Source organism: Sander vitreus, chromosome 15, assembly GCF_031162955.1.
Source record: "Sander vitreus isolate 19-12246 chromosome 15, sanVit1, whole genome shotgun sequence".
Lineage (NCBI taxonomy): Eukaryota > Metazoa > Chordata > Actinopteri > Perciformes > Percidae > Sander > Sander vitreus.
In genome coordinates, this window is record NC_135869.1 from 28,488,877 (window position 1) to 28,514,876 (window position 26,000).

Consider the following 26,000-nt stretch of genomic DNA (forward strand, 5'->3'; position numbering starts at 1 on the left):
GAGCCCGCCGCAACGGTTGTGATTGGCGTAGAGCCCGCCTCAGCGGTTGTGATTGGCGTAGAGCCCGCCTCAGCGGCTGTGATTGGCGTAGAGCCCGCCGCAACGGCTGTGATTGGCGTAGAGCCCGCCTCAGCGGTTGTGATTGGCGTAGAGCCCGCCTCAGCCTCAACGGCTGTGATTGGTGCCTCGATTGGAAATGGGCTCTTGGCCAGACGGACATGGTTTTCCCAGGCTAGTGTTAGTTACTCAAGCATAATAGACCTTTTTGTTTATCAAATTGTCAGAAATAACAGGTGACTGTATAGCTTTCTATCAAATAAGGTAACACAGACTCATTTACTGTACGGGTACAGATCATGTTAAGGGGGGGACATATCTCAGGCAGCCACAAGACGTCACCTGCTTATACCACAGAGGCACACATCATATGTTTACCCATAACTTAATTATGAACCAGATTTGATCACATTTTGACACAACACTGCCTGTCCATGAAGAGAAATGAACTGTGTCCTGCTGTGAATGTTGCTTCCTCCTCCAGATGTGTGTGGAGAAGTGCCCCGAAAGGTTCATGACATTAGTCAAAGCCTACACCAACAAAAATGACTTTGACTACTACAAGACGTTCTGCAAGGAAGGAGTGACTAACACAATGGTGAGTTTGACGCCGTGGTGGCGAGACGCTGCTTTGCAATGCCGTAATTATTTAATATTTTTAAAGGTTGGTTTCCTCTCACCCTCTTTATGTCTGTTTTGGGTACATCGTGTTTCAGGGAATACCAGAAATCCTGAAGCAAGGTCTCTGTCCTGCCATGCTGATGCCCAGCAAACCCTGTGAGTTGGATCCACAATATATTACATTTCATATAGAACTAGTCACTGCTGTAACATCTTTGTCAGTCGCACACGCTCAGTAGCTAGGTAAGGACTACACGCTCAGTAGCTAGGTAAGGACTACGTGCTCAGTAGCTAGGTAAGGACTACGTGCTCAGTAGCTAGGTAAGGACTACATGCTCAGTAGCTAGGTAAGGACTACATGCTCAGTAGCTAGGTAAGGACTACATGCTCAGTAGCTAGGTAAGGACTACACGGCTCAGTAGCTAGGTAAGGACTACATGCTCAGTAGCTAGGTAAGGACTACGTGCTCAGTAGCTAGGTAAGGACTACGTGCTCAGTAGCTAGGCAAGGACTACGTGCTCAGTAGCTAGGTAAGGACTACGTGCTCAGTAGCTAGGTAAAGACTACATGCTCAGTAGCTAGGTAAGGACTACATGCTCAGTAGCTAGGTAAAGACTACACGCTCAGTAGCTAGGTAAGGACTACACGCTCAGTAGCTAGGTAAGGACTACATGAGCTAGCTAGCTGTTTCTCCAACTTCAGTAGAACAAGGCAGGATTAGCTGGGAGACTTCTTGTAAACGAGGGACCACTTCCACCTTTGTGTGAATACCTGCAGAACAGGGACATGGAAGTAGTTCTTTTGGAGATTATGGTGAACTAGTGTGTGTTGTAGCAGTGTTTTGCCATTGAGAACGAGCTAGCATGCTAACGGTTAGCCCCCTCGTCTCAGCTAGTGACGTAGAAAGCCGTGCAGATGTTGACCAGCTGACCCAGAGACTGAAGACAGGACACATTCAGAAACCGTATCTCACTCAGAACAGCATGGAGGGTTATCAACGTCTGTATGAAGCACCAGAGACACAAAATAACTCCCCAAATCCCAGAAAAAGGGCTTTCTTTTATAATATGGGCACAAAATAAATAAACCCAGCATCACAAACGTCACATATCTCCGGGCAGTTGAACCCAAAGTGTGTGTGTGTGTGTGTGTGTGTGTGTGTGTGTGTGTCTGTGTCTGTGTGTCTGTGTGTGTGCTGATTCAGTCTATACATCCAGATTTCTGGTGGAGATCTGGAAAGTTCTGGCATGTATTAATGATTTACTCTATTTCCCTCTGCTTCCCTTCAGTCACTCGCAGGTGTTTCCCAGCTTTGGGCGAGAGCGGGGGGGTGATAACTGTGGGAAACAACTCTAAATTCGATGATGGAAGGGGAAACATGAGAGACGCCAAGGATCTTTTGGATGGAGTCACGTGAGTACACCAGGCCCGACCTGCCACTTCATTTACCTGACAGGAATCCAAACGGCGTCCATACAGGAATCCAAACGGCGTCTAGTGGGTAACGTTTTTACAGACTGATGTCATGAAGAGGTGTATGTATGACACGCCAATTGGTACGCCATTATTGGCGTGTTATCAAGACTCATACTTGCTTTGTAGCGTGTGTATCAACGCCGTTTGGCCTCCATTGACTTACATTACCTTGCGTGGGAATTGACGCCGTAGCGAGTAGTATGAAAGGGAGAAAACCTGCGTAGGGAGGTTGGTCGGGGGGGGAGGACGGGTCAAACACAGGACCCTCACCCAGGAGACCGGTTCTTCTTTTCCTAAACCCAACTCGCGTGTGACGTTTCCTAAACCCAACCGTCCGAAAAGCGACTGTCTCCATCTTGCTAGCACGCCAAATTGGCGTGTCGTACATACGCCACTTTTGAGATCAGTCCGCTGTATACAGCGTAGACATACACGCGGATAGCTCAAAATGCGTACAGATAACAGAAAGTGGCGTGTGTGTTTACGTGAATTCATAATGTCCCGTTGCTTTTTGATATTAATGAACGTCCGTTACATCCAAGCCATTACCAGATGAGTTGCTACAAAGCTAATGAAGACTATCAGCTCCACACAGCTCTCTCTGTCTCAGTAGGACTGTGTTCAGAGGATCGTGGCGTCTTTGGCACGCAGAAAAGACCTCTTCTGAAGAGACCATCATGTTTTTTTTAATCCTCCGTGTCCTCCTTGGTTACTAGCAGCTGTGTGGAGGAGGAGGGGGGGGGTGCATGATCACAGAAGACTTGTATCATGTGGACGCGCCAACAGTGTTGTTGTCATTACTTACAATTCCTCATGGGGGAGACAGAAACTACACACTACAGCTTTAAAATGGGACAGCAACTATCAATCATTTTTAATTGAGGGTTTCCAACAGCTCTTTGCAGCTTAGGCTACTACGTCGTTATAAATAAAATGTATATGAACGATATACGTCGTGTTACTCTGTCCTGTTTCCCTCAAACAGACCTTTTTAAACTTGTAGGGTCCAGCATTTTGGGCCCACAAAGCTGTCGGGACCCCACAAGTATACTGGACTCCCGGTTTTTGGACCCCACGAATCTAGTTAAACAAGAACACACACACACACACACTCCATGCAGACAGCGTATCTCCCCCCGCTGGTCTGACTGCAGTCCCCACCCTATACCACCTTAACTAACACATTTCTGCGTGAAACCCTGTAATTGTCGATTAATCAGGTGTGTGTTGTCGATTACTTTAATGGATTAATCTTTGCAGCTCTATCTTAAACAGATTAACACGCAGGAATCTCTCCGCAGGAACGCCACTGTGGTTATCGAGGCACGCCAGGTCGTCATGAAAATCTTTGAGGATTTCACACAGTCCTGGTACTGGATCCTGATGTAAGTCACACACCTACATTTCAAAGGATGAAGCTGGTTCCAGCGCTCGCTCTCCGTGCTTTCCCTTTCCCTTTCAGCCTCCTTTCTCTTATACTCAACACCTATTTTGTACGTTTTTCTGTATTTTTTGTTTATTTCTTAAAGGTCCAGTGTGTAATGTTTGTAGTTGTCATGAACTGGGGTAGACCATAGACAGTATATACATGGACCACCAGGTCCCGTGTCTCTGGACGGAGACCAGTGACGTCTCTTTCCCGGTGATGGCTGAGCGTTACTGAGCAGCCTCCAACTGAGCTTGAAGACGTAGATGTGACGTGAGCAACCTGTCTGAAAGTTGGAAGTCTTCTGGTAGCTGTGCCAAGAGAAATCTCAATCATTCCCAATCTAGCAGAGACGGAGAGCGTAGGTATATGTAAGGAGATAACATAGACACAGGCTCATTATTGATCACTAAAATGATAGTTAACATTAGTCATTACACTTAAACAGCTGATGGAAGTCCAAACTGCCTGAGAGCTTCTCCTGTACTATACGGTAACTCCTCTACTATGAGACAGGAAGTCTCGTGGTTATGACCCAATCGTTAGCCTATTGTTATAAAAACGTCTGCTACGGAGCCATAACGTGAGCTACAAGGTAATGGAGCCTTTTATACATTGTCGTGTTTCTTTAGAAATAAACAACGGACAAATAGAGTCTTTAAACGCTTCAGATGTAAAGTTATTCTCTGTCAAAGTGACGTCAGAATGAATGGCAGTCAATGGGATGCTAACGGGATGCTAACGGGGGGTGATGGCTTGGTAGCATCAACATGGCTCCATAGGAGCTACGCGTTGTGGACGCTGGCTGACCCTCTTGGTGCCAGAGAGTTGACTGTGATATGATCTCAACGCTAGATGGGAGAGATTCCCACACATTGGACCTTTTAATATGTTTGTGTAAATCACCAAGGCAAACTCCATGTAGGTTTAACTCTCTCTCTCTTTTTCTCTCTCTCTTTTTCTCTCTCTTTTTCTCTCTCTGTCTCTCTCTCTGTCTCTCTCTTTTTCTCTCTCTCTCTCTCTCTCTCCCTCTCTCTCTCTGTCTCTCTCTTTTTCTCTGTCGGTCTCTCTGTCGGTCTCTTTCTCTCTTTCTGTCTCTCTCCCTCTTTCTGTGTCTCTCTGTGTCTCCCTCTCTCTGTGTCTCCCTCTCTCTCTGTCTCTCTCCCTCTCTGTCTCTCTCCCTCTCTCTCTCCCTCTCTCTCTCTCTGTCTCTCTCTTTCTCTCTCTGTCGGTCTCTTTCTCTCTTTCTGTCTCTCTCCCTCTTTCTGTGTCTCTCTGTGTCTCCCTCTCTCTGTGTCTCCCTCTCTCTCTGTCTCTCTCCCTCTCTGTCTCTCTCTCTCTCTCTCTCTCTCTCTCTCTCTCTCTCTCTCTCTCTCTCTCTCTCTCTCTCTCTCTTTCTCTCTTTCTCTCTCTCTCTCTCTCTCTCTCTCTCTCTCTCTCTCTCTCCAGAGGGTTGGTTATTGCCATGCTCACTAGCCTGCTGTTCATCGTCCTCCTGCGTTTCCTGGCAGGGATCATGGTCTGGGTCATGATTGTCATGGTGATACTGGTCATAGGCTACGGTAAGGGCCACAGCGTCATGTTTCTCATACTCGCCTTTTCAAAGTAGTTCCCCACTAAGGGGCCAGTGTTTGTGTCTTAAGTGTTGATGGTAACAGCTATCTTTGAAACTGGTCCAGTTTTAAGCAAGAACCAAGCTGTAATGTTACCCTACAGGACTAATGTTCAGCAGCAGTTAGTAACAAGCTGTAATGTTACCCTACAGGACTAATGTTCAGCAGCAGTTAGTAACAAGCTGTAATGTTACCCTAATGTTTGGGTCCACTAAAAGTTCTGTTGTTGCACGTTTCCTGTACCATAAATATGGCATTTTTCATCAGATTGCCTCAAGACCTTATGATATCCTTCACAAAAGGCATTTGAACACATGCAATTAATTGTGACTACTTTCTTTGAATTTTGAGTGACTTATTCAACTTGGTCACACTTCTTTTGTTTACGGTCAAAAATTACTGCCATAGGAAATTAATGGGAAAGAGTATAATTACACACACACACACACACACACACACACAGTTCATGTTGTCATGTTGCCACTTGTGCATGTGAACCACCAATGTTCGCACACACAGAAACACACATACACACACGTAGATGTTAATGTTTTAATAAGGTTCTTTTAGAATAAATGTTAAAACTGTCTGGTCAAATTTGACTGCAAACAGTATATTAAGGGGGGGGGGGGGGGGGTAGCAACGAACAGTGTTTAAAGGTTAAGACCGATTTAAACGGCAAATGCACCTGCACCCATCTGTGGCCCATGGACGTGCTGGTCTTAAGGGAGGTGTGTTCAGGTGCATTCTGGGCGTGCTGGTCTTACAGGGAGGTGTGTTCAGGTGCATTCTGGGCGTGCTGGTCTTACAGGGAGGTGTGTTCAGGTGCATTCTGGGCGTGCTGGTCTTACAGGGAGGTGTGTTCAGGTGCATTCTGGGCGTGCTGGTCTTACAGGGAGGTGTGTTCAGGTGCATTCTGGGCGTATTGCTATCTTGAGGCAGCGGGAAGTGATGGCACCATTGACCAACAAAAACCTGGTCTAAAGTCAATAACGCAGCATTTCATTGTTATTTTAACAGAGCATTAGTAAAATGATCCTAGGCTCGTGCACAGCGCGTGCACACTATGCTTGTTACACACACAGGGACACACAGCAGCACACACACACACACACACACACACAGCAGCGCACACACATGCAGAAGATTACAAATACAAATATTACGGTGCAAATCCTCCATAACAGCAATGCTCCAAGGTCCAAACGCGCCTGGCTTTTAAAGGGAATGGGAGATGATCTCTGATTGGTTGATTACATGTCACGCCCAAAACACACCTCTGATTAATGAAGACACTAAGGTCAACCCTTTAGAACCATGCGCCCGGCCAGTAAGATCCTTTTAGTTTAACATGAAACAGCCCCGAAATCACCATCAACAAACTCACCAGACTCCATGTAAATAATCAGGACTTTTATCAGTGTAAAACACACTTCATTCAAAGTGGACAGAAACTAAATAAAACTACCAAAAGCCGTCTTGGTTCATCTTTCCACTGTTCCAACAATCACCACTCTGGTTTGGTTGAAATAAACCCTTAATTCACCCATTTACATGTAGAGATATGCTGGCTCTATACACGCTAAAAGTCCTGATTATTTACATGGAGTCTGGTGGAGATATGCTGGCTCTATACACGCTAAAAGTCCTGATTATTTACATAGAGTCTGGTGGAAATATGCTGGCTCTACTACACGCTAAAAGTCTGATTTATTTACATTGAGTCTGGTGGAGATATGCTGGCTCTATACACGCTAAAAGTCCTGATTATTTACATGGAGTCTGGTGGAGATATGCTGGCTCTATACACGCTAAAAGTCCTGATTATTTACATGGAGTCTGGTGGAAATATGCTGGCTCTATACACGCTAAAAGTCCTGATTATTTACATGGAGTCTGGTGGAGATATGCTGGCTCTATACACGCTAAAAGTCCTGATTATTTACATGGAGTCTGGTGGGTTTGGTGATGGTGATTTTGGGGCTGTTTCATGTTAAACTAAAAGGATCTTCCTCTTTAACTAAAAGGTCTATCTCTGTAGGGATCCTTTCATAATGTTGTCAGACACGACGAAAACGAAACAAATTGAGGCCGTTACTTTCTATTGCCATCTTTTAAAAAGCCGTACCTTTCTGTTGTTCAGGTATCTTCCACTGCTACATGGAGTACGCTGCTCTGAAAGGAACGGCGGGCTCTGACGTGACGTTACAGCAGCTCGGCTTCCAGACGGACTTCACAGTCTACCTGCAGATCAGACAGACCTGGCTGGCGTTCAGTCAGTTTCCAGACCATAATATGCATGTTTTTATAGATTCTGACGCGTCGCTGTAAAACGGGGACACTGACATGACCCTCTCCCTCTGCTTCCTGTCTCCTTTTTTTTTAGTGATTATCCTGGCCATCGTGGAGGTCATCATCATCCTGCTGCTCATCTTCCTCAGGAAGAGGATCCTCATCGCCATCGCTCTCATCAAAGAAGCCAGCAGGTCAGACTCAGAGGACGGGAGGAAAAAACGGATCAATTAATCAATTACACTTAGCCCTCCTGTTGTCCTCTGGTCGGAACATTTGGGTTTCTATCAACCACATTTGTCAAAAGAAATAACGTGGATGGCTCCGTACAACGCTCGTCACGAGTAAAATAATCGGCTCACTACTTTCATTGATTTTGGGAGTTTTAGTCAATTGTATTAGCCTAGAAATCTAGACCACCTAGCAGCAGCAGATGTAATCTGCAGCAGGGTCGTCTAGCAACTCTCCGTTGGCTTGAGAGCTGGAAAAACCAAACTCTGGTCGGGCCAATCACATCGTGTATAGAGTAGCGTTGCTCTGATTGGTTGGAGCGCTATCCTATTGCGTGCAGAGAGAATTTGAAAGACAACCGTTAATCCCGCCCATCGGATTGAGCCCAGCCAATGGGGAGTTCCCAGACCCAACATCTGGACAGAGGGTCAGACCCAGACCCAACATCTGGACGGGGGGGTCAGACCCAACACCTGGGACGGGGGGTCAGACCCAACACCTGGATGTAGGTCTGACCCAGACCCAACATCTGGATGTGGGTCTGACTGTAACATCAGAAAAAGTTACAAAAAACTTAAACGTCAAAACGTTTCCAAAACATTGAGAAAAGCGACAAAAGTGTCAAAAAAAAGACGACCAAAACATTGTAAAAAACGTACGTTTTTACACAGAAAAGGGTTGAGCTGTTCAATTCCTCTGACCTTTTACAGCTAGATTAAAGGGTCCGACTAATGGCACAGCCACAGATGATGTAATGAAAACTAGGGATGCACCGACTCCAGATTTTTGGGGTTCTGCTGAATCCTGAATCCCCTGGTTGAGATTCTGCTGAATCGTGAACCCCCTGGTTGAGATTCTGCTGAATCCTGAACCCCCTGGTTGAGGTTCTGCTGAGTCCTCGTCCCGTCCTCAGTCCATGAACACAGTCAACACATTAATGAAGTAAACAGTGACTGTCCTTCCTTTGCCGTACCTGAAGTTGCTGCATTCTGGCTGCTGTCTGTAGATTCCTTCATGCTCAGCTCGTATTCTTCCAGATGTTTCATACCAGATGTTGTAACAGCGGTGATGTTGTGTATTGTTTAGGGTCCTCGCCACCACCAGACTAATCAGCATTGCAGATTGAACATGTAGCTGGACTTGAATGGCCTTCTTTTGACTGAAAGTACTGCCAAACAACACTTTTTCTGCTCACCAGTTCCATTTTCCGTGCACAGTTCAAGCCCTGTACCAGAGTTAGCTATACAGCTACTTTACATCTGTGTTCCCTGGGCAAGGGAGATAAAAAGCCAATATAGACAATACTATCAAAACAGAAACTTCACAACAAACGACATATATAACAAGCATTATGTAACATATAAACCAGTATACAAAATATATATTCCATGCTATAAAAAGATCAATGATCACATAGTTGATTCGCCTTCAGCCAAGTCTTTAAGGACGTTTTTAAAACTACTGAGACCTGCACAAACTCTAATGGGAAGTGGAATTGAGGTCCACATTTCTACTGCTGTAAATGAAAAAGCTGATTGACCAAATGTAGTCTTCCTAAATTGAGTGTAACGGTCACCTCTTACGACCGAGACACACCGAGCCGATAATCAGCCGTCTGACAGTCTGGGAGGTCGTGACTCCAGTCTGGTCGGTGTGTTCGTGCCGTCGTCCGTCCGAGGGGCCGTCGGCCTTCATTTGGGCTGATTTGACATGTATAATCGGGGGGGGCGGGCACTGCTGGCAGTCAGACTCAATGACCCATCTGATTGGTGGAGAGCTAACCAGGAAACGGGGAGCGGGATGAGCGTGACTAGAGTCTCTCAAAATCTGATGAAAGTCTTTTAAACTGACCTGAGTTTCTGGAGCAGCCAGACCCATGTGACGCGTTCGTCCAATCAGCTGCCGGTTTTCATTTTTGGGCGACAATCCAGATGAGCGCCGCCTGCTGTTATAGAGACGTATTACATCTCGTCTCTTCGGTGTTCTGAGGAACTTTTTGGACCAACTCGGGGAGACTGATCAGTCCCACTGGCTTTACTGCTGACGGTCGGCGTCTGGTCGGGGTGTAACGGCCGTCTGGTCGGGGTGTAACGGCCGTCTGGTCGGGGTGTAACGGCCGTCTGGTCGGGGTGTAACGGCCGTCTGGTCGGGGTGTAAGGGCCGTCTGGTCGGGGTGTAAGGGCCGTCTGGTCGAGGGTGTAACGGCCGTCTGGCGGGTGTGTAGCGGCCGTCTGGCGGGTGTGTAGCGGCCGTCTGGTCGGGGTGTAACGGCCGTCTGGTCGAGTGTAACGGCCGTCTGAGTCGGGGTGTAACGGCCGTCTGGCGGGTGTGTAACGGCCGTCTGGCGGGTGTGTAGCGGCCGTCTGGCGGGTGTGTAGCGGCCGTCTGGCGGGTGTGTAACGGCCGTCTGGTCGGGAGTGTAACGGCCGTCTGGTCGGGGGTGTAGCGGCCGTCTGGTCGAGGGTGTAACGGCCGTCTGGCGGGTGTGTAAGAGGCCGTCTGGTCGAGTGTAACGGCCGTCTGGTCGAGGTGTAACGGCCGTCTGGTCGAGTGTAGCGGCCCGTCTGGTCGGGGTGTAAGAGGCCTTTCCACTTCCTCACAGCCTACTGCATTGAACGCTCCACCTACGTAAACACCTTCCCGTAATCAACGGCGCCGTCATTACGTCGACCACCGTAGTGAAAGCGTAGGGTTCGGTGGAAACCAAACCCCGTCAAAAAGCCCAATATTCAGCCGAATCCAAAGCTGAATTGGATTCGGTGCATCCCTGATTAAAATACAACTTGAGCAGTGATGTGATCTTGTCTTCACAGAGCCATCGGGCATGTGATGTCTTCTCTTTTCTACCCGCTCTTCACTTTCGTCCTCCTGGCCATGGTCGTCGCCTACTGGGCAGTCACTGCTGTGTATCCTTTCGTCAGTCAGTCTCTCTCTCCTCTTAGGGGGACATGAGGGAGGGAAGCACGGTCATTCACAAATACTACTGTGTTTCTACTGATACAAAGCTTAATGCTAAATTGGTGAAGTATCCCTTTTAAGATCGATATACTCATTGGACAGAGTATATCGGATTTCTTCTAGGTATAGACAAGAAACCGCCATTTAGCCTTTTGTCTTGTAAAGCCAGGAGGAGAAACTGATTTCCACTCTGTCAGGATGATCCTTTTTGCTACGTGAGGACCTGTTATAATGTCATAGTGGGATGTTGAATGGGATTTGTAGTCCTCCCTTTAAAAAACGTTTGTTTCATTGTCCTTGATGGAAGTTGTCAGCTTCTTGTCTACCTCTAATGAACCCATCTACAAAGTTTTCAACGAGACGGCGTGCGACTACTCAAGAACCACCTGTAACCCAGCGGTAAGTTTTCTCATTTTGTCATGTCGAAACCTTCAGGCAGCATTTAAAAAAAAAAATAAAATAAAAAAAAAAAATCTTACTACAGTTTTTAGACATCGTTAAGCCTTGTGTAGTCTTCTGGTCGACCATGCACTTGTCCTTCTGGCTCAAAATTAACACTTTTTTGACCGTTTAAAAAAATATATTTTTGACACTTTCTGATTTTTCGTCACTTTTTTCAATGTTTTCGTCACTTTTTTCGTCACTTTTTCAATGTTTTCGTCACTTTTTCCAATGTTTTCGTCACTTTTTTCGTCACTTTTCCAATGTTTTCGTCACTTTTTTCGTCACTTTTTTTCCAATATTTTTGTTACTTTTTTCGTCACTTTTTTCAATGTTTTCGTCACTTTGTTCATCACTTTTTTCAATGTTTTTGTCACTATTCAATGTTTTTGTCACTTTGTTCGTCACTCTTTCAATGTTTTCGTCACTTTGTTTGTCACTTTTTTCGTCACTTTGTTCATCAACTTTTTCAATGTTTTCGTCACTTTGTTCGTCACTTTGTTCGTCACTTTGTTCGTCACTTTGTTCGTCACTTTGTTCGTCACTTTTTTCAATGTGTTCGTCACTTTTTTCGTCACTTTGTTCGTCACTTTGTTCGTCACTTTGTTCGTCACTTTGTTCGTCACTTTTTTTCCAATGTTTTTGTCACTTTTTTCGTCACTATTCAATGTTTTTGTCACTTTGTTCGTCACTTTTTCACTTTTTTCAATGTTTTCGTCACTATTCAATGTTTTCGTCACTTTGTTCGTCACTTTTTTCAATGTTCGTCACTTTGTTCGTCACCTTTTTCAATGTTTTCTTCACTTTTTTCGTCACTTTTTTCAATGTTTTCGTCACTATTCAATGTTTTTGTCACTTTGTTCGTCACTTTGTTCGTCACTTTGTTCGTCACTTTTTTCAATGTTTTCGTCACTTTGTTAGTCACTTTCGTCACTTTTTTCGTCACTTTTTTCAATGTGTTCGTCACTTTGTTCGTCACTTTGTTTGTCACTTTGTTCGTCACTTCATCACCTTTTTCAATGTTTTTGTCACTTTTTTCGTCACTTTTTCAATGTTTTCACTTTGTCACTTTGTTTTCGTCACTTCATCACCTTTTTCAATGTTTGTCACTTTTTCAATGTTTTCACTTTTTTCGTCACTTCTTTCGTCACTTTTCCCGTCACTTTTTTCAATGTTTTCGTCACTTTTTTCAATGTTTTCGTCACTTTTTTCCAATGTGTTTTGTCACTTTTTTCGTCACTTTTTTCAATGTTTTCGTCACTTTTTTCGTCACTTCGTTCGTCACTTTTTTAATTTGTTCGTCACTTTTTTCAATTTTTTCGTCACTTTGTTCGTCACTTTTTCAATGTTTTTGTCACTTTTTTTGTCACTTTTTTCAATGTTCGTCACTTTGTTCGTCAATTTTTCAATGTTTTCGTCACTTTGTTAGTCACTTTGTTAGTCACTTTGTTAGTCACTTTTTTCCTGTCACTTTTTTCACTTTTTTCGTCACTTTGTTCATCAATTTTTTCAATGTTTTCGTCACTTTTTCCTGTCACTTTTTTCAATGTTTTTCGTCACTTTTTTCGTCACTTTTTTCGTCACTTTTTTCACTTTTTTCGTCACTTTTTTCAATGTGTTCGTCACTTTTTCGTCACTTTTTTCAGTCACGTTTTTTCAATGTTTTTCATCACTTTTTTTCCAATGTGTTGGTCACTTTTTTCGTCACTTTTTTCCAATGTGTTAACTTTTTTCATCACCTTTTTCAATGTTTTTGTCACTTTCTTCGTCACTTTCTTCGTCACTTTCTTCGTCACTTTTTCAATGTTTTCGTCACTTTTTTCAATGGTTTTTGTCACTTTTTCAATGTTTTTGTCACTTTGTTCGTCACTTTTTTTGTCACTCTATCAATGTTTTCATCACTTTGTTCGTCACTTTTTTCAATGTTTTCGTCACTTTTTTCACTTTTTTCGTCACTTTTCCCGTCACTTTTTTCAATGTTTTCGTCACTTTTTCCCGTCACTTTTTCAATGTTTTTCGTCACTTTTTTTCAGTGTTTTTTGTCACTTTTTTGTCACTTTTTTCAATTTTTCATCACTTTTTTCACTTCTTTCGTCACTTTTCCCGTCACTTTTTTCAATGTTTTCGTCACTTTTCCCGTCACTTTTTTCAATTTTTTCGTCACTTCAATGTTTTCGTCACTTTGTTCATCAATTTTTTCAATGTTTTCGTCACTATTCAATGTTTCGTCACTTTGTTCGTCACTTTGTTCGTCACTTTGTCACTTTTTTTTCGTCACTTTTTTCGTCACTTTTTTCCAATGTGTTAACTTTTTTCGTCACCTTTTTCAATGTTTTTGTCACTTTCTTCGTCACTTTTTTCAATGTTTTCATCACTTTTTTCGTCACTTTGTCAATTTTTTCGTCACGTCTTTCGTCACTTTTTCAATGTTTTCGTCACTTATTCAATGTTTTCGTCACTTTGTTCGTCACTTTGTTCGTCACTTTTTTTCCAATGTGTTGGTCACATTTTTCGTCACTTTTTTCAATGTTTACTTTGTAAGTCACTTTTTTCGTCACTTTTCCCGTCACTTTTTTCAATGGTTTTTGTCACTTTTTCAATGTTTTTGTCACTTTGTTCGTCACTTTTTTTGTCACTCTATCAATGTTTTCATCACTTTGTTCGTCACTTTTTTCAATGTTTTCGTCACTTTTTCCAATGTTTTCGTCACTTTTTTCAATGTTGCGTCACTTTTTTGTCACTTTTTTCACTTTTTTGTCACTTCTTTCGTCACTTTTCCCGTCACTTTTTTCAATGTTTTTCGTCACTTTTTTCGTCACTTTTTTCAATGTTTTCGTCACTTTGTTCGTCACTTTTTCCAATGTTTTTGTCACTTTTTTCGTCACTTTGTCAATTTTTTCGTCACGTCTTTCGTCACTTTTCCCGTCACTTTTTTCAATGTTTTCGTCAATTTGTTCGTCACTTTTTCAATGTTTTTGTCACTTTTTTCGCTACTTTTGTCACTTTGTTCGTCACTTTTTCAATGTTTTCGTCACTTTTTTCAATGTTTTCGTCACTTTTTTCGTCACTTTGTTCGTCATTTTTTCAATGTTTTCGTCACTTTTTTCGTCACTTTTTTTCCAACGTGTTGGTCAAATTTTTCGTCACTTTTTCAATGTTTTTGTCACTTTTTTCAATGTTTTCGTCACTTTTTTCGTCACTTTTTTTCCAATGTGTTGGTCACATTTTTCGTCACTTTTTTCAATGTTTGTTACTTTGTAAGTCACTTTTTTCGTCACTTTTCCCGTCACTTTTTTCAATGTTTTTGTCACTTTTTCAATGTTTTTCGTCACTTCTTTTCGTCACTTTTTCCCGTCACTGTTTTTCGTCACTTTTTTCCAATGTTTTTCGTCACTTTTTTTCCAATGTTTTTCGTCACTTTGTTCGTCACTTTGTCACTTTTTTCAATGTTTTTTGTCACTTTGTTCGTCACTTTTTTCAATGTTTTGGTCACTTTGTTTCGTCACTTTTTTAAAATGTTTTTCGTCACTTTGTTCGTCACTTTGTTCAATGTTTTTGTCACTTTGTTCGTCATTTTTTCAATGTTTTTTCACTTATATCGTCACTTTTTCAATGTTTTCGTCACTTTGTTCGTCACTTTGTTCGTCATTTTCTCAATGTTTTCGTCACTTTTTCAGTGTTTTCGTCACTTTTTTCACTTTTTTCGTCACTTTTCCCGTCACTTTTTCAATGTTTTTTTCACTTTTTTCAATGTTTTCGTCACTTTTTTCGTCACTTTTTTCAATGTTTTCGTCATTCTTTCAATGTTTTCGTCACTTTTTTCGTCACTTTGTTCGTCACTTTGTTCGTTACTTTTTTCAATGTTTTTCTCACTATTCAATGTTTTTGTCACTTTGTTCGTCACTTTTTTCAATGTTTTCGTCACTTTGTTCCTTACTTTTCGTCACTTTGTTCGTCACTTTTTTCAATGTTTTCGTCACTTTTTTCAATGTTTTTCGTCACTTTTTTCAATGTTTTCTAGTCACTTTTTTCAATGTTTTTGTCACTTTTTTCAATGTTTTTCGTCACTTTGTTCGTCACTTTTTTCAATGTTTTGGTCACTTTGTTTCGTCACTTTTTTCGTCACTTTTTTCAATGTTTTTTGTCACTTTGTTCAACATTGTAAATATTGTCACAAATGTCACATTGAAAATAAAGTCACGTTATGTTCGTCACTTTTTTCAATGTTTTCGTCACTTTGTCACTTTTTCCATTTTTTTGTCACTTTTTCCAATGTTTTCGTCACTTTTTTCGTCACTTTGTTCGTCACTTTTTCAATGTTTGTCACTTTGTTCATCACTTTTTTTCAATGTTTTCGTCACTTTGTTCGTTACTTTGTTCGTCACTTTGTCACTTTTTTCAATGTTTTCGTCATTGTTCGTCACTTTTTCAATGTTCGTCACTTTTTTCGTCACTTTTTTCAATGTTTTCGTCACTTTGTTCGTCACTTTGTTCGTCACTTTTTTCCAATGTTTTTCACTTTGTTCGTCACTTTGTTCGTCACTTTGTTCGTCACTTTGTCACTTTTTTCAATGTTTTTGTCACTTTGTTCGTCACTATTCAATGTTTTTGTCACTTTGTTTGTCATTTTTTCAATGTTTTCGTCACTTTGTTCGTCACTTTTTCAATGTTTCGTCACTTTGTTCGTCACTTTGTTTTTCACTTTGTTCGTCACTTTGTTACTTTTTCAATGTTTTCGTCACTTTGTTCGTCACTTTTCAATGTTTTCGTCACTTTTTTCGTCACTTTTTTCCAATGTGTTGGTCACTTTTTTCGTCACTCTTTCAATGTTTTCGTCACTTTTTTCGTCACTTTGTTCGTCACTTTGTTCGTCACTTTGTTCGTCACTTTGTTCGTCACTTTTTTCAATGTTTTTCGTCACTTTGTTCGTCACTTTTTTCAATGTTTTTGTCACTGTCATTTTTTCAATGTTTTCGTCACTTTTTTTTCGTCACTTTTTCCAATGTTTTCGTCACTTTTTCAATGTTTTTGTCATTTTTTCAATGTTTTCGTCACTTTGTTCGTCACTTTCTTCGTCACTTTTTTCAATGTTTTCGTCACATTTTTTAAATGTTTTTGTCACTTTGTTCCTCACTTTTTCCGTCACTTTTTTAAATGTTTTCGTCACTTTGTTCGTCACTTTGTTTGTCACTTTGTTCGTCCCTTTTTTTCAATGTTTTCGTCACTTTGTTCGTCACTTTTTCAATGTTTTCGTCACTTTTTCAATGTTTTCGTCACTTTTTCAATGTTTTCGTCACTTTTTTCCTCACTTTTTTCAATGTTTTTGTCACTATTCAATGTTTTTGTCACTTTGTTCAACATTGAAAAAAGTGACCAAAAAAGTGACGAAAACATTGAAAAAGTGACGAACAATGTTTTCGTCACTTTTTTCACTTTTTTCGTCACTTTTTCAATGTTTCCGTAAATTTGTCACTTTTTCCATGTTTTTGTCACTTTTTCAATGTTTTCGTCTTTTTTCAATGTTTTCGTCACTTTTTCCATGTTTTTGTCACTTTTTTCAATTTTTGTCACTTTTTTCAATGTTTTCGTCACTTTTTTTCAATGTTTTCGTCACTTTGTTCGTCACTTTTTTCAATGTGTTCGTCACTTTGTTCGTCACTTTGTTCGTCACTTTGTTCGTCGCTTTGTTCGTCACTTTTTCAATGTTTTTGTCACTTTTTTCAACGTTTTTGTCATTTATCTTCTATGTTTTCGATACTATTTTTCACTAACACAAACTTATTACAAATAGTTTTACACATATTTTTGGAGTTCATTGTCAGTAAATCATCTATAGGAGATTAGACCTGATTGTGAAATGATGAATGATTTTGACTAATATTATAGAAACGTATGTTGGTGGACGTGGATGTTGGTTTTGAAACCATTTCAATTTTGTTCAAATGCTATAATATTTAATACCCACTATTCAATGAAAGTAGTAATGCAGTACTTGCAATTGTACTTCAAACGTTTTGAAACGGTTTCCTGCCTGAACGCTGACATATACCAGTCTGTGATTCTCCTTTATTATTAGTCTAAATAATTCATAATTTCAGCTTTTTTAACTCAATGATTAGGTAGAATTTCCTATAAATGAGGATTATTATTGACCATGAATTCCAAAAAATAAGTGTAAAACTAGTAATAAGTTGATGTTAGTGTTCATACAGTAGAGAAAAGAAGTGCAAAACGGCAACAACAACAAAAGCGCCAAAACCATTGAAAAAAAGCCCCAAAAGTGTCTCAAAAATGGACAAACACATCAGAAAAAGTGGATTATTTTTTGTTTTGGGAGGACGACAAGTGCACGGTCCAATGGAAGACAACACAAGGGTTGAATAATTTGGTTAAAAAGAAACCCATATTTCTGATATAGAAGGACAACATGAGGGTTAAGTAGTTATCTTTATATTTAAATGGTAATGTTGTCTATTAGTTCATTTGTCAGGGACCATGCAGAGTTCAGGCCCTGTACCACAGAGTACTACGTCTCTATATACAACACGGTCTCACAGCAGTTTGTGTAATTGTCACGTTATTTTTAATCTATTGATACGTGTACAACAACACGTTTATCTCGTTTTTTTTGTGGCGGCCATCACGAAATGGGAACCATCTATTCAGAGGTTGGGTTTCGGAAAAACACAACGGGGAAAGGACGCGTCACACGCCGGGAGGCGGCCGCTGGGGACACGCGACAATAACGGGACGGTTGGGATTAGGAAGATGACGGGAAAACAAAACGCCACACGCGGGACGCCATCACCGGTCTCCTGGGTGAAAGTCCTATATTGTTTGACCCATCCACCCCCCCGACCAACCTCCCTACGCAGATTTTCGTCTTTTCATACTACTCCCTACCGTTGTCGTGCTGTGATCACGAAATATGCTTCCCATTGAAATACATTACTTTACATTTTCGTGCTGGCCACCACGAAAGAAACGAGAAAAACGTCCCCGTGAACATGAATCGATAGATTAAATAACGTGACCATTTCACAAACTGCCGTGAGACTGGGCTGCTATATAACCCATATCTGTGTGTGTCAGTCAGTCAGTCTATAACCCATATCTGTGTGTGTGTCAGTCAGTCAGTATATAACCCATATCTGTGTTCAGAACTACTCGACCAGTCTTGAGAAGGCGCAGTGCCCTGACTCCATGTGCCTTTTCGCCTTCTACGGCGGAGAGACCGCGTACCACAAATACCTGATCGGCCTGCAGTTCTACAACGTCTTCCTGTTCTTCTGGTGTGCCAACTTCGTCACAGCTCTGGGACAGATGACCCTGGCCGGGGCCTTTGCCTCGTACTACTGGGCCTTCGTCAAGCCGGATGACATGCCTGCCTTCCCCGTCTTCTCTTCCCTCGGGAGATCTCTCAGGTGTGTGTTTGGAGTAGAGGGTGACACGGGAATCAATTGACTCCCATCCTGAGCCTACGAAAATACTCCCATCATATCCCGATCACGTGCCCCCCCCCCATAAAATCCTGTCCTGCAAAATCCCGAGAGACTCCTGAATCCCGTCCTGCTCGTGTGTGTGTGCGCGTGTTCACTGCTGGGGGGGTTAGGTAGTGACATTTTTTCCGGACTCCCGCAGGTCACGGTATTCCCAATCAACAAACGTATCGTGAGTTGTAAGTGGTTCTCTTTTCTAAAACCAAATGCCTCGCAATCTTTGGGCGCCCTCATGTCCGGAACATGTTACCATGTAACATAACATGGGTCAATCTCACTGTTCACAACAGTGAGATTGACCCACGGGAGTCCCGAAAAATTGTCACCCTCTAGTTTGGAGGAAGTTTCAGATATCTCGCACCTCACATACGTCCATGATGTAACAATCACGGACGTAGCAGCCATGACTTTACCAATTGTTCTGTGCAATGCCGTTTCAATGCCTCGAGTTGCCATGTACTGTATGTATATATAGGTGCCGATACAGTGGTTCCTCCGGAGCTCGAGCACCACCCGTGTGCCAGCCTGCCAGTAGGCTCCATTCATTTAGAAGTAAACATTGCAGTTGGTGCTAAGTGGAGCGTCTGCCATAGTGTGATTGGTTATGTCGCTGTCAGTGCCCTGCTCCATATCCTATCCACCAATCACAGCGTCTCTCGGATGAAGACCCCCACCCATCCCCCTCACTATACAGAGCGTGCATGTGCATTAGGTAATCAGAGTGAGACTAACATGGACAGATTTGTTATTAAAAAAGCAACACCTAATGATGGATGGATGGATAGATACTGTATTGATCCCCAAGGGGAAATTCAAAGTACCAGTAGCTTAAAGACATCACACACACAACAAGATGATAAAATCACAAATCCACATGAATAGCATCCCCTGCTTTATTCAGAGAATACAGCTTTAAGGAGTCTCCCCCTGCTGGATGGTAGAGAGAATACAGCTTTAAGGAGTCTCCCCCTGCTGGAAGTTATAGAGAATACAGCTTTAAGGAGTCTCCCCCTGCTGGATGGTAGAGAGAATACAGCTTTAAGGAGCTTCAGCTTTGGCTTCACTTCTCAGACCAGGAAGATTTGTCCCATTTATTTATTTTACAGTCTATGTATTTGACACGTAACGCACGTCATTTCTGTACCCTGCTGAAAAGTCACTTGTCTCTTGTTTTAGGTATCACACAGGGACTCTGGCGTTCGGCTCCCTTATCCTCTCAATCGTTCAGATCATCAGGGTTTTGCTGGAGTATCTGGACCACAAGCTGCAAGGTCTGGTGCTGTTTTTTGGACTACAATTATGTCTGCTTGATAGCATACAGTCCTGAATCAAGCAATACAATTTTCACCTAGTAAACATTGCAAATAGTGGCTAAGAAAATGTAATTAGCTAGTTGCTCAGGCTGCATCTACACTACTACGTTTTAATTGTTTAGCTGTGTTTTGAGACAAAAACGATCTCCGTCCACACAAGAGTTTTAGCTCCAGTACCAGAACTAATCTCTGTCCATATGAACACGTCTGACATCACATCTCACATGACCGTTCACACACGCGTTACTCTGTGGTTGAAAATCCTGGATGTATACGTTTAAAACACTGAAAGTTATTTGGAGAAACAGTGAAAAGTAAGAGCTGGGATATATTATCTTGGAGCGAGGACGAGGTGGAACTGTTACTGAAAAGACAGACAGACAGACCTACCTACCTGTTACTGAAAGGGCAGACAGACAGACAGACAGACCTACCTACCTGTAACTGAAAGGTCTGTAAGCTACCTAACTGATCAGACTGACTGACGTGCGTCCTCGTCTCCAAATGTCTCCGTTTGTGTCGTCCAGACTACAAAACAACCCCGGAGTTTTCAGACCAGAACGGGGGCAGCAGAGTTTCCAAATGTTCACGTTTTAGGGCCCTGACACACCAACCCGACGGCCGACCGTCGGCCGAAAAGGCAGTTGGACTGATCATTCGGCTCCCGTCGGTCCAAAACGTAACACGTCTCCATAACAGCAGGCGGCGCTGATCTGTATGTCGCACAAAAAAATGAAAAATGGCAGCTGATTGGATGAACGCGTCCAGTGCTCCCAGATTTCAAAGCCGACCATGATGGCGGCTTGTTGGATACGATCTCGTATTTTACGAAAATAGTTCCCCGTAACGTGTTTCTGGAAACATCTGAAGAGAGAAACAGGCCGTGCAGCTGCTGAATCTGTCTTCATTTCAGATCAACAAAGGTCAGTTTAGAAGATGTTCAGCAGATTTTGAGAGGCTTTCGTCACGCTCATCCCGCTCCCCGTTTCCTGTAAGTATTTTAACATGAGTGCACTGATTGGCTAGTCCAGGACTAGCTCTCCACCAATCAGATTGGTCATTGAGTCCGACTGTCCACTGGCTGATTCAACAAGTCAAATCGTCCCAAATTAAAGCCGACTGACTCCTCCGACTGACGACGACACGGAGCACACCGACCAGACTCGAGTCACCGACCTCGCCAGACTGTCAGACGGATGATTATCAGGTTGGTGTGTTGGAGCCTTTAGGGGCTCGGAAACGCCGCAGTAGTGAGGACACGAGGCGTAAACGTAGCAAAAGATTTTTAAACCAAACGTAGCAGTGTGGATGTAGCCTCAGTGTTTTTTCTGATTGGTAAATAACAACACGCACAAATGGCAAAGTCAGATATAAATCTGTACTCAAGTAACTAACTACCTTCTTCTGCGTGTTTGACAGCCTGGGAGACCTGTCTTAAATGTTGACTCATTTGTTCATCACGGTATCATTCACAGGAGCCCAAAATAAGTGTACCAAGTTCCTGTTGTGCTGTCTGAAGTGCTGCTTTTGGTGCCTGGAGAAGTTTGTCAAGTTCATAAACAGAAATGCCTACATCATGGTGTGTGGTTTGTTTCACTTAGCCCATCATTGAAATAGCAACTAGGGATGTAACAATGCATTTAACGCTCCTTTTCAGGTTCATAACTGTATTTAGAGGTTGTACCAGAATAGGTTTACATGGTTTAATTTTCATAAAACACCATATTTTAGTTGTACTGCTCATTGCTGCAGCTCCTCTTTTCACCCTGTGTTCAGGTCTCTGTTTTAGCTACAGAGTGAGACCTCTCACTGCTGGAACATCTTTGTTGGCAGTCGCACATGCTCAGTAGCTAGGTAAGGACTACATGCTCAGTAGCTAGGTAAGGACTACACGCTCAGTAGCTAGGTAAGGACTACGCGCTCAGTAGCTAGGTAAGGACTACGCGCTCAGTAGCTAGGTAAGGACTACACGCTCAGTAGCTAGGTAAGGACTACGTGCTCAGTAGCTAGGTAAGGACTACATGCTCAGTAGCTAGGTAAGGACTACATGCTCAGTAGCTAGGTAAGGACTACACGCTCAGTAGCTAGGTAAGGACTACACGCTCAGTAGCTAGGTAAGGACTACGTGCTCAGTAGCTAGGTCAGGACTACATGCTCAGTAGCTAGGTAAGGACTACATGAGCTAGCTAGCTGTTTCTCCAACTTCAGTAGAACAAGGCAGGATTAGCTGGGAGACTTCTTCTAAACGAGGGAACACTTCCACCTTTGTGTTGAATACCTGCAGAACAGGGACATGGAAGTAGTTCTTTTGGAGATTATGGTGAACTAGTGTGTGTTGTAGCAGTGTTTTGCCATTGAGAACGAGCTAGCATGCTAACGGTTAGCCCCCTAGCCCCCTCGTCTCAGCTAGTGACGTAGAAAGCCGTGCAGATGTTGACCAGCTGACCCAGAGACTGAAGACAGGACACATTCAGAAACCGTATCTCACTCAGAACAGCATGGAGGGTTATCAACGTCTGTATGAAGCACCAGAGACACAAAATAACTCCCCAAATCCCAGAAAAGTGGCTTCTTTCATAATATGGGCACTTTAAAAGTGACACTGAATTGCTGAATTTGAGTGAAATCTAAAGTAGATCACGCTCTAGGACGTGTAAAATATGCATCGTGATTAATTTTTATATCTGAACCGATTGTAATCTTTACACATTTATATCCATTTTAACTGATTGACGATGCATCGTTACATCCCTAATAGAAACTCATCTTTTGTAATGTTGGAGTACTTTGGTGTAATGAGCCTATTTGGCCTCTAGGTGGCGATATACGGCAAAAACTTCTGCACCTCTGCCAGAGATGGCTTCTTCCTCCTCATGAGGAACATGGTCAGGTGAGTGCACATGTGGGGTTTTCCAGTGTATGACTTTACATAAATATCTAGATATAAATTGGCTTTTTTCATGTTTAATTTCATATATATATGTGTGTGTATGTATATATATATGTGTGTATATATGTGTGTGTGTGTGTGTGTATGTATGTATGTATGTATGTATGTGTATATATATATATATATATATATATATATATATATATATATATATATATATACATTTTTTTTTGTATTTATTTATTTTTATATATATTTAAAAATAAATATATATAAGTAAATATATTTATTTATATTTATTTATTTTTATATATATATTTAAAAATAAATATAAGTAAATATATTTATTTATATATATATTTATTTTTTATATATTTATTTTTATATATATACTTAAAAATAAATATATATAAATAAATATATTTATTTATATATATTTATTTATATATATTTATTTTATATATATTTTTATTTATTTTTATATTTATATATATATATATATATATTTAAAAATAAATATATATATAAATAAATATATATATATATATATATATATTTTTATACATAATTTTTTGTTTTTTTGTGAAGTATAAATGACTTGTCTTTAATCCCCCAGGGTGGCTGTCTTGGACAAAGTGACAGATTTCCTCCTGTTTTTGGGCAAGCTGCTCATCGTTGGGCTCGTTGGTGAGTCTGGTTATCTCAAGGCTGATTTTTTTTTTTTTTTTTAATTGAACATAAACCGTAATTAGACCAGAGAAGCATTTCCTGATAAAATGTGTGTTCAATTTCCAAGAGGGTCAGCCAGCGTCCACAACGCGTACCTCCCATGGCGCCATTCTGATGCTACCAAGCCATCACCTCCCGTTAGCATCCCGTTAGCATCCCGTTAGCATCCCATTGACTGCCATTCATTCTGACGTCACTTTGACAGAGAATACCTTTACATCTGAAGCGTTTAAAGACTCTATTTGTCCGTTGTTTATTTCTAAAGAAACACGACAATGTATAAAAGGCTCCATTACCTTGTAGCTCACGTTATGGCTCCGTAGCAGACGTTTTTATAACAATAGGCTAACGATTGGGTCATAACCACGAGACTTCCTGTCTCATAGTAGAGGAGTTACCGTATAGTACAGGAGAAGCTCTCAGGCAGTTTGGACTTCCATCAGCTGTTTAAGTGTAATGACTAATGTTAACTATCATTTTAGTGATCAATAATGAGCCTGTGTCTATGTTATCTCCTTACATATACCTACGCTCTCCGTCTCTGCTAGATTGGGAATGATTGAGATTTCTCTTGGCACAGCTACCAGAAGACTTCCAACTTTCAGACAGGTTGCTCACGTCACATCTACGTCTTCAAGCTCAGTTGGAGGCTGCTCAGTAACGCTCAGCCATCAGCGGGAAAGAGACGTCACTGGTCTCCGAAGTCTATGGCGTCGCTGTGTCCATTTCTTTCACAGACTATGGATTAAGACTAAGACGACACAAGCGATAATCATACTTTAGAGTATAAAAACACATTGATCTGAATGTATTGGCCGGGTTCTTGGCAGCTGTGTGCCAACAGTTGAACATCATTTGGTCAAGTCTGAGTTTTTATGGTCTCTCTTCCACAGGGATCTTTGCCTTCTTTTTCTTCTCGGGGAGAGTGAAGGCCTTCGAGAGTACAGCCCCCCATCTCCACTACTACTGGGTACCCATCCTGGTGAGTACCAGACTTCATATCAACAGGTTTTTGAAACGCAACAGCTGTATACTACTATCTCTGTATGGATGATATGATGTATTACAGCTGTATACTACTATCTCTGTATGGATGATATGATGTATAACAGCTGTATACTACTATCTCTGTATGGATGATATGATGTATAACAGCTGTGTACTACTATCCCTGTATGGATGATATGATGTATAACGGCTGTGTACTACTATCCCTGTATGGATGATATGATGTATAACAGCTGTGTACTACTATCTCTGTATGGATGATATGATGTATAACAGCTGTATACTACTATCTCTGTATGGATGATATGATGTATAACAGCTGTATACTACTATCTCTGTATAGATGATATGATGTATTACAGCTGTATACTACTATCCCTGTATGGATGATATGATGTATAACAGCTGTATACTACTATGTACTATACTTCTGCAGTTTGACAGTCAATTATAACAGGAAAATAACAAACTACTTTAACGTAGATTATCTTTAGGGCTTTATTACGTGATATCTGATCGCTGCATTAACTCCAGTACTTCCTGATACCGATACCAGCGTTTTAGGCAGTATCGGAGCAGATACTGGTATCGGTATGGGAACATCTCTAGTTCACACGGTCCAACTAGTCCTCCACCGCTGGGACAAAATCGTATCGTAAATAGTATTTTGCACGGCTACATGTAAATGGGAATATTTCAATCAGGAGAGACTTCGTTTGCAGATATGCAAAAGATTGATTGTACAAATGCATAATAAAATGTACAGAGTCTTTGGAGATTAGACTCCATCGTTGTAGTAATATTTTTAGAGGGGTAGAGAACAGGACATATCCCCCGACGGCGTCTAGACACTGGCGGCGGCGGCGGAGAAGGAGACCAGACTGAAGGAGCGACGCCGTGGTCAGCCGGAGGAGAAACGATGACCAGAGGCGGCAGGGGAGGTGGAGGGTTGAACACTTTACCTGAAACGACAGCTGACAGCACAGGGAGACAACAGATTTAAAGCACAGATGTAATGCTGTGATTGGTCCTTGAATTTCATGGCCATGTCTGATTGGTTTAACTAAAAAGTGACGCCTCTAAGCAGCTGATTTGATTAAGAAGAGAGTAGTGAATGGGTTGTTTGACGTCTTCCTGAAAGAAATAAGAGGAATATTCACTTTCATCAGCCATGTGAACGGCTTAGTCGGAATATCGTCTTTTTTGGAATAAGAGCAAAAACCAGAATATTATGTGCATGTAAACATAGTCCGTGTTATCTAATCCATCTGTTCTGATCCGTTATGTTTATATGTATTTCTGGCTCTCGTTGTCCTCACCAGACTGTGGTGGTTCTCTCCTACTTCATCGCCCACGGCTTCTTCAGTGTGTACGCCATGTGTGTGGACACACTCTTCCTCTGTTTCTGTAAGTAGTAATTCCTCCGCTCATTCTTGCCTTCCTCGT

At 41.8% G+C, this 26,000-nt stretch overlaps 2 protein-coding genes across 2 annotated transcripts in view; one reads left to right on the forward strand and one right to left on the reverse strand.

Moving 5' to 3' along the window:
* LOC144530753 (glutaryl-CoA dehydrogenase, mitochondrial-like) overlaps positions 1–439 on the reverse strand; it is a 23,229-nt gene extending 22,790 nt beyond the window's left edge. The window contains exon 1 of the mRNA XM_078270461.1: positions 436–439. Coding sequence (XP_078126587.1) covers positions 436–439 — 4 coding nt within the window. The remainder of the gene's footprint in view (positions 1–435) is intronic.
* A 99-nt stretch (positions 440–538) lies between these two features.
* The window catches only part of LOC144529646 (choline transporter-like protein 2), a 31,470-nt gene continuing 6,008 nt past the window's right edge, over positions 539–26,000 (forward strand). The window contains exons 1-16 of the mRNA XM_078268853.1: positions 539–655; positions 774–834; positions 1,968–2,091; positions 3,456–3,539; positions 5,030–5,142; positions 7,337–7,468; positions 7,580–7,679; positions 10,530–10,622; positions 10,989–11,073; positions 18,277–18,539; positions 19,791–19,885; positions 21,403–21,506; positions 22,744–22,817; positions 23,434–23,504; positions 24,440–24,528; positions 25,877–25,961. Coding sequence (XP_078124979.1) covers positions 542–655; positions 774–834; positions 1,968–2,091; positions 3,456–3,539; positions 5,030–5,142; positions 7,337–7,468; positions 7,580–7,679; positions 10,530–10,622; positions 10,989–11,073; positions 18,277–18,539; positions 19,791–19,885; positions 21,403–21,506; positions 22,744–22,817; positions 23,434–23,504; positions 24,440–24,528; positions 25,877–25,961 — 1,687 coding nt within the window. The 5' untranslated portion in view covers positions 539–541. The remainder of the gene's footprint in view (positions 656–773; positions 835–1,967; positions 2,092–3,455; positions 3,540–5,029; positions 5,143–7,336; positions 7,469–7,579; positions 7,680–10,529; positions 10,623–10,988; positions 11,074–18,276; positions 18,540–19,790; positions 19,886–21,402; positions 21,507–22,743; positions 22,818–23,433; positions 23,505–24,439; positions 24,529–25,876; positions 25,962–26,000) is intronic.